The sequence below is a fragment of the Dendrobates tinctorius genome, unplaced genomic scaffold (assembly GCF_039654945.1).
Source record: "Dendrobates tinctorius isolate UK_male_01 unplaced genomic scaffold, ASM3965494v1 ptg000135l, whole genome shotgun sequence".
NCBI lineage: Eukaryota > Metazoa > Chordata > Amphibia > Anura > Dendrobatidae > Dendrobates > Dendrobates tinctorius.
The window spans coordinates 10,912,032-10,929,682 of record NW_027361803.1 but is presented as its reverse complement, the minus strand read 5'-3'; the positions used below and the strand labels follow the sequence as shown (position 1 = coordinate 10,929,682).

Genomic DNA, 17,651 nt, shown 5'->3' with positions numbered 1-17,651 from the left:
TCCACAGGTGTTCTATGGGATTCAGGTCTGGACTCATTGCTGGCCACCTTAGAAGTCTCCAGTGCTTTCTCTCAAACCATTTTCTAGTGCTTTTTGAAGTGTGTTTTGGGTCATTGTCCTGCTGGAAGACCCATGACCTCTGAGGGAGACCCAGCTTTCTCATACTGGGCCCTACATTATGCTGCAAAATTTGTTGGTAGTCTTCAGACTTCATAATGCCATGTACACGGTCAAGCAGTTCAGTGCCAGAGGTAGCAAAACAACCCCCAAAACATCAGGGAACCTCCGCCATGTTTGACTGTAGGGACGGTGTTCTTTTCTTTGAATGCCTCTTTTTTTTCTCCTATAAACTCTATGTTGATGCCTTTGCCCAAAAAGCTCTACTTTTGTCTCATCTGACCAGAGAACATTCTTCCAAAATGTTTTAGGCTTTTTCAGGTAAGTTTTGGCAAACTCCAGCCTGGCTTTTTTATGTCTCGGGGTAAGAAGTGGGGTCTTCCGGGGTCTCCTACCAAACAGTCCCTTTTCATTCAGACGCCGACGGATAGCATGGGTTGACACTGTTGTACCCTCGGACTGCAGGGCAGCTTGAACTTGTTTGGATGTTAGTCGAGGTTCTTTATCCAACATCCGCACAATCTTGCGTTGAAATCTCTTGTCAATTTTTCTTTTCCGTCCAAATCTAGGGAGGTTAGCCACAGTGCCATGGGCTTTAAACTTCTTGATGACACTGCGCACGGTAGACACAGGAACATTCAGGTCTTTGGAGATGGACTTGTAGCCTTGAGATTGCTCATGCTTCCTCACAATTTGGTTTCTCAAGTCCTCAGACAGTTCTTTGGTCTTCTTTCTTTTCTCCATGCTCAATGTGGTACACACAAGGACACAGGACAGAGGTTGAGTCAACTTTAATCCATGTCAACTGGCTGCAAGTGTGATTTAGTTATTGCCAACACCTGTTAGGTGCCACAGGTAAGTTACAGGTGCTGTTAATTACACAAATTAGAGAAGCATCACGTGATTTTTCGAACAGTGCCAATACTTTTGTCCACCTTCTTTTCTATGTTTGGTGTGGAATTATATCCAATTTGGCTTTAGGACTATTCTTTTTGTGTTTTTTCATTTAAGACAAACTAAATGAAGATAATAATACCAAAGAATTTGTGTTTGCAATCATTTTCAGGAAGAAACTGAGTATTATCTGACAAAATTGCAGGGGTTTCAATACTTTTGGCCACAACTGTACTTGCTAGCACATCACTGAGACATATCAGAAGATGGCACTGATGGGATCTGTGTAGGGTCGGGTTAAGAACAGTACATAGTGCAAGAGATTGTGTGAGCATTCCTATCCTTCTTTCCCAGAATGTTGGCCACATCTTATACCGTTTGCCTTTCATGTCTGAGATAAGAATGAGATTGGAATAACTGCTTCTAAAGTCGCAACCACCAGAAACGGGGTTTCGAAAATTGTCAAGCTAAAACTAGTGGGAGTTGAACCAACACCATAGCTTACATTACTGTAGTGTTTTCATAACTGTAGTTCATTTCTGGTTTGGTGTTTTCACCTCTGGTGGTTGGGACCTGGAAGCAGATACCTCCATCTAAGTCATGAATTACAGAGTTCTCTTTAAGGCCATGGTTTTGAAAATGTTGACATGGTCTTACAAAATTTCGTAGAGGATTGTGGTGTGTTTTCCTAAACACCAAGTGTCATCTACTGTCTTCTTAATTACAAAATTTTTTATTTCCATAGCTCTAACATTATCAGCAGTAATTTGCAATTCAGAGGGTTCTTGTAGAAACAATATAAGACACTGCATAGGAACATATAATTCAACCCATACCAAGAGGAATGAGGGTCCTGCTCACCAGCTTACAATCTATGAGGAACTAGGGGTAATACAAAGTGTAAAAATAAGGACCTTTGTCATCTATGGTCCAGCCATCAGTATAATAAATAGGGGCATTCAAATAAGGCTGCATGGACCCCCTCACCAGTCATTATGAGTTCAAGTACAGGTACAAAGTGCTACTGAGTGCTTGGGAGAGCAAACCAAGAATGGTTGTTTAGATTAGTGAGTTGAGGTGATGGACTAGTTTAAAGAAATGAGTTTTTGGAGCATGCTTTAATCTGTGAATACTGGGAATTAACTGGATTGTCTGGGGTATCGCATTCCAGAAAACTGGTGCAGCACATGAGAAAAGAAAAATTCAGCTCACCGATAAGAGGATCCATTGCATGGAGACTTGTATTATGACAAGAGATTAACAGAAGCAAAAGCGAAAATTCAGCAACAGATTCTTCTGTTAAAAGCCATAACGTTATTAAAAAAGGACAGTTGTCTGAAACCAGTTTGCACAACTTTTGTAAAGTTTTTTTGGAGATGAAGTTTCAACCTCTTATATTTTTTTAATGCAGTTATGGCTTTTACGAGAAGAATCTGATGCTTGATTTTTAGTTTTGCTTGAACACAAGAAAAGTCCCAGAGATGAGCGTGAGGGGTTCGGCTTATTGAAGATGTTATTATTGGGTCATTAGCAGAGAGAAGAGGATGGGTAGGGAGAAACACAGAGATGAGGGAGGAGATGTAGGATGATGCAGAACTGTAGAAAGCATAGTATATAAGAGTGATAAGTTTATATTGTACTCTGTAGCGAATGGGCAACCGGTGCAATTACTGGCACAGGGTGGAGGCAGCGGTGTAGCGTTTGGTCAGAAATATGATCCTGGCACTGCAGTGGTAAGGACGAGAATGAATCTGAGCAGCAGTAAGAGTTTTTGCAGAGTCAACGGTAAGAAAAAGTCAATTTCTAGAGATGTTTTTAAGGTGCAGGTGACATGAGTGAGTGATTGGATGTATGGAATGAATGAAAGCTCTCAGTCAAATATAACTACAAGATGGCGAGTGTGCTGCTGGGGAGTTATGGTAGAACCACACATAGGTTAGTAAAGTGGGGAAACAAAAAGAGTTACCTTTTTGACAAATTCAGTTTTGGCTAGAAGGAAGATTTAATGTTGGAGACAGAAATTTTAGTCCTTAAATTTTTGGAGACGTTTATACAACGTTCCGGGGAAATGGATAATGGAACTTGCTCAAATTAAAAAAACCCTTTTTCAGCTTACCTCTCTGGAGGTTCGTGGGTGGTTTTATCCCTAAGTAACAAAAATTCTTAATAAATATAATTCTGGATTAATTATTCAACGGCTCATATACAAAAAAAATCAATCCTTAAAAGATACTTTATTGACCCTAAACTTGCACAGCCCCTCACAGAAAAAATTCCCACACCTCACCGCATTTATTGCCCCCCCCCCCGAATGTCCATCAAACACCAGTATGATACCACACAGTACAAATGTAGTAATCGCAGGTACGCGGGATGCAGTGACGAGAAGGGAGACGGTATGAACTTTAAGATGTAGCTTTTATATATCTATATAGATGCCTATAGGGGCTATCTCGAGCAACCAAACAAGCTAACAGCAGTTATCCTCGCAGGGATCAGAACAAGAGTACACTGGTACCACAAACACGACTAACCCGGCAAAGACCTGTCACTATAGGGCCGACTACGGGTCCTGAATGTTAACTACAACGTGTCACATCCTCTCTGATGTCCGGCAGAGTGCTGATCGGTGATGCTTCGGCGTTTCAGCCGCTGGGCCCAGCCGATGAGGATCTACTTTGGGCATTCCTACGCCCATGCGAAGAAGGGGCACAGCAGGCCCCCGGAGAGCTCCTCTGCGTTGCGCCTCCCGGCGGAGGCGGTATGGCGTTGCCTGGGAACTGGACAATGGAGGCCACAGCCGCGGGCTGGAGGCGGCGGCGGCTGCGGGTGGTGGCGGACTGGCCGCAGCGGCGAACTGGAGTGGGGCAGCGACGGCCGCGGGTGGCAGCAGACAGGCCACGGGCTGGAGTGGAGTGGCGATGGCCGCGGGTGGCAGCGGACAGGCCGCAGCCGCGGGCTGGAGTCTGATGGTGGTGGCCGCGGGCAGCAGCGGATAGGCCGCAGCTGTGGGCTGGAGTCTGGCGGTAGCGGACAGGCCACAACCGCGGGCTGGAGTCAGGTGGTGACGGCCGTTAGGAGCGCGGACAGTGTTCCTCTGCTGGATGGCTCGGTGCCGTCTCCCTTCTGTCCGCGGTGAGTCTCCCTTCAGTCTCCTCAGTCGCAGCTCTCCTCTCTTGTCTCTGGCTCTTGCTCTCTGGCGCCCTCTAGCTTCCTTGCTCCTTCTCTCCTGCCCCGTCGTCTGACGTCTGCTGGCGTCCTCAGCCCCTTTTATAGCTCCTCCCCCAACCTTTCTGGAACTCTCTGGGGTCCGACTCCTAATACTGTCCCCTGGAAACAAGTCCCCTAGGAACCTTGGTGACAGTCCCCTTGGTTCAGGCCCAGGCACACAGCGGGGACTCCTCCTCCTACACATTCTCCTAAACCATATGATATCCACCACAGCCCTCTCGGATATACAATATGATGCCCCCAGAGACTCATGCATTATGAAGCTCCCACAGTGCCCCGCACACAGTATGCTGGCCACACAGACCCTTCATGCATTTTCAGCCCCTCACACATTATGATGCTCCTACAGCCCCACATACACAGTTTGGGGTCCCCACACATAGTATGATGACCTACAGTCCTTGAAAGAGCATGATGCCCCCGAGGCTGTCAAACAAGGAATGATGACCTCACGGTCCCTCCACAATATAGTATAATGCCTCCATAGACCCACCCCCATACATAATATGGTTTGTGGTACTGTAGAAGCATCATACTGTTATATTTTACCATATTATGATACCCCCTCATACAGCATGATACCTATTACAGTCCCCCACACTGTATCATGCCCCCACACTTATCATACTTGCCTGTCCCATCTCTGCTTGCTACTCTTGGGTTACTGAAATGGCCATTTGACAAGGCTCTACCCAGATGAAATGGTGTGGAGCAAGGTTTTGATGGCTTCTTGCTCCATCAATATATTCAACTGTATCTGTGCTCTGAGCTCCCCAAATTTGGGTCTCCCCCACTGGATCTGGGGCAGTTGAAAGGCATGCATGCCAGAGGGTCAAAACTTTCTGCTAGCAGCCTAGGAGAGTGTCAACTTCAGAACATCAGTACGACCATGCAGAGCTGTCAATCTTCAGTAGCGCACCAACCCTGAGCACCGGAAAGCTCGGAGGCAGAGGAGTGGTGCACTCCATAATATTGAAGTTGTGAATATAATCAAAGTAATGGAAGTTTTATGTAACGAATACGGCTCACCTGCTGCACATATGACTCTGATGCAACTGTAAAGGGGAGCTCCACTTCTCACACCCGCTCGTACAGTGCCTCGCCCAGCATGTGCATGCATCCCCAACACACTTTTTAATGCCACCATTGGCTGCTTCGATAAGCCACTAAGACGCCTGCCCTGGGTTACACACTGGCATGCACTCAGCTTTTTCAAACACCTGACAGGTACATTTATTGCCCTCTGGCATACACAAGGTAACACAAGATGTAATACTTTCCCTCTTTGAGGTTGTGGGAACATTTACAGCAGCAAGGAACAAGCTTATCACATTTCGATTTCATATACAAAAAGAAGTACAGTGCTTAGAAAAGGTTACAAAAAATGAAATAACAGAAAGACACTATACAATAAAAAGGGATAACTAATGAAAGCCCTTACAGAATATATCAGTGCGCGATTTTTTTTTAATTTTTTTAATTTTTTTTTTTTTTGCAAATGAGTCATCGCAGAAATTTTGGCTGATCTACTATTTACGTTGTTGCTCCTGGATCTGACAATTTGTTTTATTGGATGAGATATTCTCACCTGTGCCCGTGGTCAGGTGAGAGAAGGATGGCTAATTGTATGCACAGGAAGATTGGGCCAGGACATGATTCTAATTTATGTCGTATTTTCCCACAACACTTCCCAGGGGAATATTGTGGCCACTACTTTTCCGAGCTCACCCACACCATCCTAGCTACAACAAACCTGTCAATGATATATCCATAATTCGGTTTGATATTACTTTCCTGTGGTTTCCCAAGGCTGATAACTCTGGAGCTTGATCCACCGAAGTGATTTTGTCCTCTGAGCACAGATATATCAATGGACGGTGATGATTATCATCAATATGGCACGGAAATATAGCATTTTCAGTTGCCATGTGACGTCTGAATTGTTGCTGCAGTCAGACCTCACGCAAAGAGATCACGTATGCGTTTGACTCATCTGCAGCACAACACACGTCACTGAAACACTTCATTCACATTCTATCAATACTTCTCACATCCCCGCCATAACTCCGGAGTCCTGTAGATGCAAAGCCTCACCCCACACCCCCTTAACGCTTCCTCACTATGACCGATTTTCGCTTTTGCACTTCCTCCTCTTCCAAGAGGAATAACTTACATTTTTCCGTTGACACAGCCCTAGGAGGACTTTTTTTTATGGCATTCAATGGGCAGAAAAAAAAAGACCTGACTTGATTCTCCAGGTCAGTTCTATTATGGAACTAGCAAAATCATGTAATTTTTTTTTATTTACTTAGTAAAAAAAAAAAGTTCACAATCTTTGTAGGGGTTTTGCTCACTTTCAGGCAGTTGATAGCTTTCACACAAGTACAAGAAGGCAAAGCGGTTGAGTCCAAGCAGGTGAAGTTTATTATCTCCCTAAACTTTGAAAGACTCCAGACCAAACAAATCTAGCCTTTCTGGTATAAAAGTATAACAGAAGAAAACAATGTCCATAGTAAGTACAGTGTCACCCGTTTACAACTAAGTCCATCAAGTCTGCAAAGGATCAGATTCACAGGTCCCTTCACCTTTACTGAACCAAGTCCCAGAGGTGTTTTCATCTCTACTCTCAGACAACTCTGAAGAAGCTCAGCTGCCCTTTTACACCAGCTACACTTACTGGATTGCAGTATGGGAACGACCAGTCCCACCCAGGTTTTCCAGTCGTTCCTAAAACCCAGATCCAAAATCTGGGCCCATTAAAAACACCTCTCGGCACTAGACATGCTGGAGTCGGCTTCTCCACCTCTCGCATCACTGATGCCTGGCACCTCAGTGACACATAATCTCCATTCAGGACCTGTTCAGATGTTTTTTTTTACAACTTGTATAAAGAAAATTGTTTTATCCCCATATTTTGAGATCCTGTAAGTATTTCTCCATCAATGGAGTTGTGTGACAGTAACATTTTGAATATTTTTTTATTACGTTTTTTGGAGCAGGCAATAATGGCAATACTATTTTTTCTATTTTTTTCTTCCTCTTTATGCTATTTACTTTGAGTTACTGTAATTATTTTTATACTTCGATAAATCAGACTTTTGTAGACACAAAAACACAAAACTATCTTATTTTTTTTTTTAGTTTGCATCAATTGAAAGAAGGGAAGAGGGTGGGGAATAAAACTTTTTTTTAACTTATTTTTTATGTTCTTAAAATTTTTTTGTTTACCATACTTTTAGTTCCTCCTAGTCCACTGGATCCTATGATCATTTTACCGTATATACTACTGTGTATATACTGCAATACAATTGTATTGCGTGACGTAGTAGAAATCTCCTATGAAGCCAAGCCTGTGGCTGGGTTTCATTGGTGTATGAAGATGGTGACAATGGGGGGAGATCAGTAAGAACAGTCACTAAACTAGATTGTGCCTCTTCAGCTACTTTTAGAGGCAGGTGCCGATGGTATAACACAGCTATCATCTGCGTTATGTGGTGCTGTCTCAGCCTCTGACCTATATACTCGCACCTGATGTCGGTCATGCATGTACGTCACATGTCCGGTGGAGGTTAATGTGTGTTTGGCCATTGGGGCATTCCAAGTTATGGCTTTCCAAAAGGGTCTGGGATGGTCTGAAACTTCTCTGAGAGTTTTGGAGGACTCCCCAGTGTCTTGAACTTCCAGAGAGTAACCAAACAATGGATTGGATGACGTGAAGCTCATGGGTCCAAATCTTGGGACCCAGCAGGGCCTGGGTGTAAGTTCTACATTTATACCCCCTATAACTACACCCCTTACAGTTGCATTTTGAGCTCGTTCTTAATGATACATTTATTTTCTAGAAGCCGATGGAACTAAAGGAAGACATGACAATAGCCGTCTGTGTCCTAATGTGTTCAGTCACTTTAACCCTATCCATCAATATCTACCTCCAGGTTTATATTGCGGTGTTACAACATGCGGTTCCAAGATGTCCATACAGCCGCCCTCATTTATGGCCCCTCCGCACTCAACCCTATTATTTGTCTCCATTTGCACATTTCTGGCAAATAGGCCTTTACTTTAGGCAGCGTAGATTTCCATCCACGATGTGGAGCTGAAGTCACTCATTTTTTTTTTCTCGTATCCGGAGCGTTGTAGCTTTTTAAATGGGATCTGGAAATGAATATTAGCGGCAGAACACAAAGTGCATACAGTTATTATACTCGTCGAGCTGGAATATATTAGGGTATTTTTTTTCTTTATTCCATTACTAGGCTACTCCCTCTCTAATAGCCCGCGAGATAGAAAATGTGGTGTGTTTTTTTTTTTTTATTTCCTTCCTTGGATAAAGAAAGAGAGAAATGAATCCCTAACTGTGAATGAAATCGTACACGTTAAGTGGTTAAATATTTTATTAATGTCTTATTGTAGGGAATTAAATATGGCTACTCGGGAAGGGGGGGATAGGATCGTAATCCTCCGTTTTGGTGTGGGGATTTAGACAAAATTTGATCAAGGCGCTAAATACTAACTCTTTAAAGTGTTACAGCTATATACATTACTCCGGCCCCCCCATCCCGAGATTGGGGATCTGCAGTGTCCCCACGAATGGATCCATTGTCAAATATGTGCACCACTAGTGCTGTGCCCTCAATCCCATAGATGTGGAATCGCGCGAGGTGCACATGCTCAACCAGTAATCTTTTGAGACTGGCCACATTATCCAGATCAATGGGGGGTCCCAGCAAAAACTTTCCTTTCAGATCCCCAATATTCCTCCATATTGCTTCTGGCGTCCCCATCAGTCTTTTAGCTCATTGCAATGCCTTGACTGTTGCAAACAGTTAGTGGACCGTGACTGGCTGCAGCGGTCATCTGGCTCTTATCCCCGCTTAAATAGAAGGCATTAAGTACTGTAATTGCTTCAGTCAGTCAGCAGCTACTGATTGGCTGCAGTGGTCACCTATTTTCCCCCTGTCAGCATTAGATGAGGAAAGTTGATATTGATAAAGCTGATGAATCATAGTGAAGGAGGAAATCGGTTTTGAAAAGTCCTGCGTAAAAAAAAAAGTACATTAATTAATCTCACTGCATTAATTCAGTTATGATGGAGGATTTGGCTACAAATTATGTGCAGAGTCCTCTCTCTCCTGTAGAGTGTCAGCTCTTATGTGCAGGGTCCTGTCTCCTGTAGAGTGTCAGCTCTTATGTGCAGGATCCTCACTCCTGTAGTGTGTCAGCTCTTATGTGCAGGATACTCTCTCCTGTAGAGTGTCAGCTCTTATGTGCAGGGTCCTCACTCCTGTAGTGTGTCAGCTCTTATGTGCAGGGTCCTCACTCCTGTAGTGTGTCAGCTCTTATGTGCAGGGTCCTCTCTCCTGTAGAGTGTCATCTCTTATGTACAGGGTCCTCTCTCCTGTGGAGTGTCAGCTCTTATGTGCAGGGTCCTCTCTCTCTTGTAGAGTGTCAGCTCTTCTGTGCAGGATCCTATCTCCTGTAATGTGTCAGCTCTTATGTGCAGGGTCCTCTCTCCTGTAGAGTGTCAGCTCTTATGTGCAGGGTCCTCTCTCCTGTAGAGTGTCAGCTCTTATGTGCAGGATCCTATCTCCTGTAATGTGTCAGCTCTTATGTGCAGGGTCCTCTCTCCTGTAGAGTGTCATCTCTTATGTACAGGGTCCTCACTCCTGTAGTGTGTCAGCTCTTATGTGCAGGGTCCTCTCTCCTGTAGAGTGTCAGCTCTTATGTGCAGGGTCCTCTCTCCTGTAGAGTGTCAGCTCTTATGTGCATGTGCAGGGTCCTCTCTCCTGTAGAGTGTCAGCTCTTATGTGCAGGGTCCTCTCTCCTGTAGAGTGTCAGCTCTTATGTGCAGGGTCCTCTCTCCTGTAGAGTGTCAGCTCTTATGTGCAGGATCCTCTCTCCTGTAATGTGTCAGCGCTTATGTGCAGGGTCCTGTCTCCTGTAGAGTGTCAGCTCTTATGTGCAGGGTCCTCACTCCTGTAGAGTGTCAGTTCTTATGTGCAGGATCCGATCTCCTGTAATGTGTCGGCACTTATGTGCAGAGTCCTCTCTCCTGTAGAGTGTCAGCTCTTATGTGCAGGTTCCTCTCTTCTGTAGAGTGTCAGCTCTTATGTGCAGGGTCCTCTCTCCTGTAGAGTGTCAGCTCTTATGTGCATTGTCCTCTCTCCTGTAGAGTGTCAGCATTAATGGGCAGGGTCCTCTCTCCTGTAGAGTATCAGCTCTTATGTGCAGGATCCTCTCTCCTGTAATGTGTCAGCGCTTATGTGCAGGGTCCTGTCTCCTGTAGAGTGTCAGCTCTTATGTGCAGGGTCCTCTCTCCTGTAGAGTGTCAGCTCTTATGTGCAGGGTCCTCTCTTCTGTAGAGTGTCAGCTCTTATGTTCAGGATCCTCTCTCCTGTAGTGTGTCAGCTCTTATGTGCAGGGTCCTGTCTCCTGTAGAGTGTCAGCTCTTATGTGCAGGATTCTATCTCCTGTAATGTGTCAGCTCTTATGTGCAGGGTCCTCTCTCCTGTAGAGTGTCATCTCTTATGTACAGGGTCCTCACTCCTGTAGAGTGTCAGCTCTTATGTGCAGGATCCTCTCTCCTGTAGAGTGTCAGCTCTTATGTGCAGGATTCTATCTCCTGTAATGTGTCAGCTCTTATGTGCAGGATCCTCTCTCCTGTAATGTGTCAGCTCTTATGTGCAGGGTCCTGTCTCCTGTAGAGTGTCAGCTCTTATGTGCAGGGTCCTCTCTCCTGTAGAGTGTCAGCTCTTATGTGCAGGGTCCTCTCTTCTGTAGAGTGTCAGCTTTTATGTTCAGGATCATCTCTCCTGTAGTGTGTCAGCTCTTATGTGCAGGGTCCTGTCTCCTGTAGAGTGTCAGCTCTTATGTACAGGATCCTCTCTCCTGTAGAGTGTCATCTCTTATGTACAGGGTCCTCACTCCTGTAGTGTGTCAGCTCTTATGTGCAGGGTCCTCTGTCCGGTAGAGTGTCAGCTCTTATGTGCAGGGTCCTCTCTCTTGTACAGTGTCAGCTCTTGTAGGCAGGGTCCTCTCTCCTGTATAGTGTCAGCTCTTATGTGCAGGATCCTCTCTCCTGTAGAGTGTCAGCTCTTATGTGCAGGGTCCTCTCTCCTGTACAGTGTCAGCTCTTGTAGGCAGGGTCCTCGCTCCTGTATAGTGTCATAGTGTCTGCTCTTATGTACAGGATCCTCTCTCCTTTAGTGTGTCAGCTCTTATGTGCAGGGTCTTCTCTCCTGTAGAGCATCAGCACTAATGGGCAGGGTCCTCTCTCCTGTAGAGTGTCAGCTCTTATGGGCAGGATCCTCTCACCTGTAGAGTGTCAGCTCTTATGTACAGGGTCCTCTCACCTGTAGAGTGTCAGCTCTTATGTACAGGGTCCTCTTACCTGTAGAGTGTCAGCTCTTATGTACAGGGTCCTCACTCCTGTAGAGTGTCAGCTCTTATGTGCAGGATCCTCTCTCATGTAGTGTGTCAGCACTAATGGGCAGGGTCCTCTTTCCTGTAGAGTGTCAGCTCTTATGTACAGGATCCTCTCTCCTGTAGAGTGTCAGCTCTTATGTGCAGGGTCCTCTCTCCTGTACAGTGTCAGCTCTTGTAGGCAGGGTCCTCGCTCCTGTATAGTGTCATAGTGTCTGCTCTTATGTACAGGATCCTCTCTCCTTTAGTGTGTCAGCTCTTATGTGCAGGGTCTTCTCTCCTGTAGAGCATCAGCACTAATGGGCAGGGTCCTCTCTCCTGTAGAGTGTCAGCTCTTATGGGCAGGATCCTCTCACCTGTATAGTGTCAGCTCTTATGTACAGGGTCCTCTTACCTGTAGAGTGTCAGCTCTTATGTACAGGGTCCTCACTCCTGTAGAGTGTCAGCTCTTATGTGCAGGATCCTCTCTCATGTAGTGTGTCAGCACTAATGGGCAGGGTCCTCTTTCCTGTAGAGTGTCAGCTCTTATGTACAGGATCCTCTCTCCTGTAGAGTGTGGCGCCCCTGGGGGTTCAGTCGCCACAGAGGTACTGCACCTCCTCTTTCTGAGGTGTGGTACCCCACCATTCAGGTAAAGTGGAGACACCTGACCACACTCCAACACCTGCATCCCATACAACATAGTAGTGTAGCAAAGCACCTTCGGTGGCTCCCTGCTTGGAACACGAAGAGTGCTGGGAGGTGGGTGGAGCTTAGTCTGCACAAGAGAGCGGAGATTATTGGGACTACTTCAGTCTGACTAGGTCTGTCTGTGAGAGAAGATCCCCTGAGAGGGATGGAGTGAAGGAGGTGCTGCAGCAGCAGTCTTCAGTGACCTGAGACTGCTGGCATGGGAAAGAGAACTAGAAAGCCTGATTCTCCATAGGAAAGAAAGATTAGTACGTCACGTGAGGAGAAGAAGAGAACTAATGACTAGGGTTAGAGCGGAGCCCTTCCTCAAGTTCTAAGCGCATGGCCGGGGTCCGGTCCCGAGGTTGTATGGATACTAATGGTCCTGCAGCAGACACCGGAGGAATAGAAGTTGTCACCACTTTATTTCCACACAAGACTTGGGGGCACAACAGCAACGTGAGTGAGCCGGGACTTGGTAGTAAGGAGTCCCCGAAGCAGGCTACAGCTGTCTGCCGTACAAGTAGAGTTCTAAGAACATCTGAAAGGAGGAACTTGTGTGTTTAACACACAACCACAAGTACTTCAGTACAAGCGCTAGAAAGGAGACGTTCAGAAAAGGCACATATGTTGGTGGAGTGTTGGAACGGAGTACTTCATCTTGTCTGGAGGTTGACTGAGCTCCTGACCCGGAGGACACGGCACGGATGCGGGCACCTGTATGCTCAACAGACTGTGAGTAAAGCTTTGGAACTACATGCCCTGGTGTCCTCCGCTTATTCCTGAGCCAACCCACTCAGTACTGCTACATCTCTGTGCTTAACACTGCACCGTTCTCCTCTCCTCACTACCTCTCTATCTACACTGCCCTAGGACTACAGCCCTACCTGTGGAGGGCCACAACATCAATGCTGCACCACACCATCTGTCCCAGAGGATCTGTCTGCAGCGTCGGCTTAACATCTTCATTGCCGAACACCACAGGTGGCGTCACGAATCATCCACTTATAAACTTTAATCATCAGCCACACTATTTCCTTTTACATGGACGCCCAGGGCCACGAACCGGGTCACCGCTGCCGTGACACTTCCCATTGAAATCAACGGGCCCGGCTCCGAGTACCCTACGGCCCTGGCACGGGGCGCTCCAAGAGTGTCAGCTCTTATGTGCAGGGTCCTCTCTCCTGTAGAGTGTCAGCTCTTAAGTGCAGGATCCTCTCTCCTGTAGTGTGTCGGCTCTTATGTGCAGGGTCCTCTCTCCTGTGGAGTGTCAGCTCTTAAGTGCAGGATCCTCTCTCCTGTAGAGTGTCAGCTCTTATGTGCAGGGTCCTCTCTACTGTAGAGTGTCAGCTCCTATGTGCAAGGTCCTCTCTCCTGTAGAGTGTCAGCTCTTATGTGCAGGGTCCTCTCTCTCGTAGAGTGTCAGCTCTTATATGCAGGGTCCTCTCTCCTGTAGAGTGTCAGCTCTTATGTACAGGATCCTCTCTCCTGTAGAGTGTCAGCTCTTATGTGCAGGGTTCTTACTCCTGTAGAGTGTCAGCTCTTATGTGCGGGGTCCTCTCTCCTGTAGAGTGTCAGCTCTTATGTGCGGGGTCCTCTCTCCTGTAGAGTGTCAGCTCTTATGTGCAGGGTCCTCTCTCCTGTAGAGTGTCAGCTCTTATGTGCAGGGTCCTCTCTCCTGTAGAGTGTCAGCTCTTATGTGCAGGGTCCTCTCTACTGTAGAGTGTCAGCTCCTATGTGCAAGGTCCTCTCTCCTGTAGAGTGTCAGCTCTTATGTGCAGGGTCCTCTCTACTGTAGAGTGTCAGCTCCTATGTGCAAGGTCCTCTCTCCTGTAGAGTGTCAGCTCTTATGTGCAGGGTCCTCTCTACTGTAGAGTGTCAGCTCCTATGTGCAAGGTCCTCTCTCCTGTAGAGTGTCAGCTCTTATGTGCAGGGTCCTCTCGTAGAGTGTCAGCTCTTATATGCAGGGTCCACTCTCCTGTAGAGTGTTGGCTCTTATGTGCAGGGTCCTCTCTCCTGTAGAGTGTCAGCTCTTATGTACAGGATCCTCTCTTCTGTAGAGTGTCAGCTCTTATGTGCAGGGTTCTCACTCCTGTAGAGTGTCAGCTCTTATGTGCAGGGTCCTCTCTCCTGTAGAGTGTCAGCTCTTATGTGCGGGGTCCTCTCTCCTGTAGAGTGTCAGCTCTTATGTGCAGGGTCCTCTCTCCTGTAGAGTGTCAGCTCTTATGTGCAGGGTCCTCTCTCCTGTAGAGTGTCAACTCTTATGTGCAGGGTCCTCTCTCCTGTAGAGTGTGAGCTCTTATGTGCGGGGTCCTCTCTCCTGTAGAGTGTCAGCTCTTATGTGCGGGGTCCTCTCTCCTGTAGAGTGTCAGCTCTTATGTGCAGGGTCCTCTCTCCTGTAGAGTGTCAGCTCTTATGTGCAGGGTCCTCTCTCCTGTAGAGTGTCAGCTCTTATGTGCAGGTTCCTCTCTCCTGTATTGTGTCAGCACTAATGGGCAGGGTTCTCTCTCCTGTAGAGTGTCAGCTCTTATGTGCAGGGTCCTCTCTCCTGTAGAGTGTCAGCTCTTATATGTGGGTCACCCCTCACACCCAGGGCAGCGGGGTACCCGGTACCGGGCTGGTGTCAGGGGGAATGTGTCACAGCAGCAGTGACCCGGTCCGTGGCCTTGGGCGCCCAATATCATGGCGGTGATGTCAATAGTGTTATAGGTTAGTTGAATAGTTCGTGACGCCACCCTTGGTGTTTGTCAAGTAAGATGTTGAACCAACGCTGCATGTAGATCCACTGGGACTGATGGTGTGGTGCAGCAAAGATGGTGTAGCTCCCCACAGGTGGAGCTGTAGTCCCAGGGCAGTGTGGGTGCAATGGATGAGGAGAGGCACAGAATGGTATAGATGCTGGTACCCAGATGTAGCGGTGCTAAAGGTGTTAGCGGTGAATGAATGGAGGACACCAGGGCTTGCAGTTTCAAAGCTTTACTCACAGTTCGTGGTACCCACTGGTGCCTGCCTCCGTGCCGTGTCCTCCGGGGTAGAGACTCAATCAACCTCCCGGGCAAGTCAGGGTTCTCCTCGCCAACACTCCGCCAACATGTGCCTTTCCTGAATGACTCCTCTATAGCGCCTTTTAATGTGAAGAGCCCCAGTACCGTAGTTCTCTGGAATTCCTCCTGTCAGATGTTCCAAGAACCTTACTTGTATGACAGAGAGCTGTAGCCTCTATCGGGGACTCCTCTCAGAGTCCTGGCTCGCAAATCAGTTGCTGTTGTGTCCCAAGTCTTGGATGGGAGTAGTGCATTTACAGCCAACTACTCCACCGGTGTCTGCTGCAGAACCATAAGTGTCCATACAACCTCGGGGACAGGGCCCCGGCCTTGCGCTGAGAACCTATAGGCAGGGTTCCTCTTCCAACCCACAACTCCTCTCTGTTCTCCTACTCCTTCGTTCCGCGCTGTTCGTTCTCTCTCTTATGGAAGCTTAGGTTGCAGGTCTATGTCTCCTTCTCTTCTCTTTCCCGTGCCAGCTGGCTCAGATCACTGAGGCAGCTGCCGCACTCTCTCTTCTATCTCTCTTCTAGGGGGCTCGTTCCACTAAGACCGGTCCTCAGCCGCTCTTGACTGACTGCTTTCCTCCGCCTTGAGCTCCCCTCAGGCTGACCTTCTGTCAGACTGACCTCCTTCTCTGGGACTCACCCCAGACTGCCCTGCAATTCTAAACCTTCCCACTCTTTTATACTAACTCCACCCACCTCCCAGCACATCTCGTGTTACGAAGCAGGGTTCCACGAAGGGTGCTCTGCTACCCCCAGCCTGAAGCTGCTAGGTGGACCTACTGAACTATCCTGTGTGTGGGATGCAGGTGTTGGAGGGTGGAAAGGAGTTCCCAACTTACCTAGTTGGCGGGGCACGACACCTTAGGAGAAGGTGCAGTACCTCTGTGGCGACTGAGCCTCAGGGGCGCCACATATGCAGGGTCCTCTCTCCTGTAGAGTGTCAGCTCTTATGTGCAGGATCCTCTCGCCTGTAGAGGGTCAGCTCTTATGTGCAGGATCCTCTCGCCTGTAGAGTGTCAGTTCTTATGTGCAGGATCCTCTCGCCTGTAGAGGGTCAGCTCTTATGTACAGGGTCCTCACTCCTGTAGAGTGTCATCTCTTATGTGCAGGGTTCTCTCTCCTGTAGAGTGTCAGCTCTTATATGCAGGATCCTCTCTCCTGTAGAGTGTCAGCTCTTATGTGCAGGATCCTCTCTCCTGTAGAGTGTCAGCTCTTATGTACAGGGTCCTCTCTCCTGTAGAGTGTCAGCTCTTATGTGCAGGGTCCTCACTCCTGTAGAGTGTCAGCTCTTATGTGCAGGATCCTCACTCCTGTAGAGTGGCAGCTCTTATGTGCAGGATCCTCTCTCCTGTAGAGTGTGAAGTGTCCATGTGGGATTGTAGGGGCGCCTTCTGGGTGTACATGACTTCTGGGTCTGAGACCTTTCAGTAATGACAGGCTAGGGTGGGCTTGGCTTCAATTGGCATAAGAATGTAATTCCCCTTAGAGCCTTTGACTATCAGTGTTGAACATTGAAGTTTCACGAGAACTAGAGTAATGTAGGTTGCACCCCGCTAGTAAGAACATCATGGGCCTAATAAGAAATACATTTGTGAACTGCCGAGGGTCTTGGTATGTCATACACGGTAATGCCTTGTCCTGTCATGGATGACACTACTCTTCCTGTGGTTCGGTGACTCACACATATTAAAGCTAATTTCCTGCTGTTTGATCCTTCAGGGCGAAGCACAGCTTGATGGAAAGATAAGCAAAGTTCACCGAGGAAAAGGAATCGACTGTGCGGCTCTTACCTGCATGGTGCAGCTGGCCCAGATCATTGTTGGCGGTGGTCTCGGATTCTTGGTCAGCCTCGCTGGGAGTGTGGTGGTTGTCGTCATTTCCGCTTCTGCCGCGTCACTAATTGGCTGCTGCTTTGTCGCAATATTTGTCAGATATGTGGAATAAACCCTGGTTTCTCCTGAGCTGCTATATGTAATAAAAAATACATGTTTTGTAAAATAATAAAAATTAAAAAGTCAAAATTTTGTATTGTTTTGCATTTGAACGTCCAGATTTTGGGTCCTCATTGCTGTAACAGTTACCGCCGGTTGGTTTTTAGTATCCTCATACATGGAAAAGGAGTCATTTTGGCCCCTTGGGTGCAGGGGCGTACCGCCAATAGTAGCAGACCACACAGCTGCTATGGGGCCCAGACAGGTGAGGGGGCATGGATGGGTGAGGGGGCCCGCGACGGCCGCTGCGGTTTGGCAGCTGTGCTGTGCTGACA

The 17,651-nt window shown here is 47.3% G+C and overlaps 1 protein-coding gene across 1 annotated transcript in view; it reads left to right on the top strand.

The window, feature by feature from the left end:
* The window catches only part of SLC45A2 (solute carrier family 45 member 2), a 164,345-nt gene extending 146,939 nt beyond the window's left edge, over nucleotides 1-17,406 (top strand). Inside the window, exon 7 of the mRNA XM_073543902.1 lies at nucleotides 17,105-17,406. Within this exon, the coding sequence (XP_073400003.1) occupies nucleotides 17,105-17,329 (225 nt within the window). The 3' untranslated portion in view covers nucleotides 17,330-17,406. The remainder of the gene's footprint in view (nucleotides 1-17,104) is intronic.
* Nucleotides 17,407-17,651: the final 245 nt, after the last annotated feature.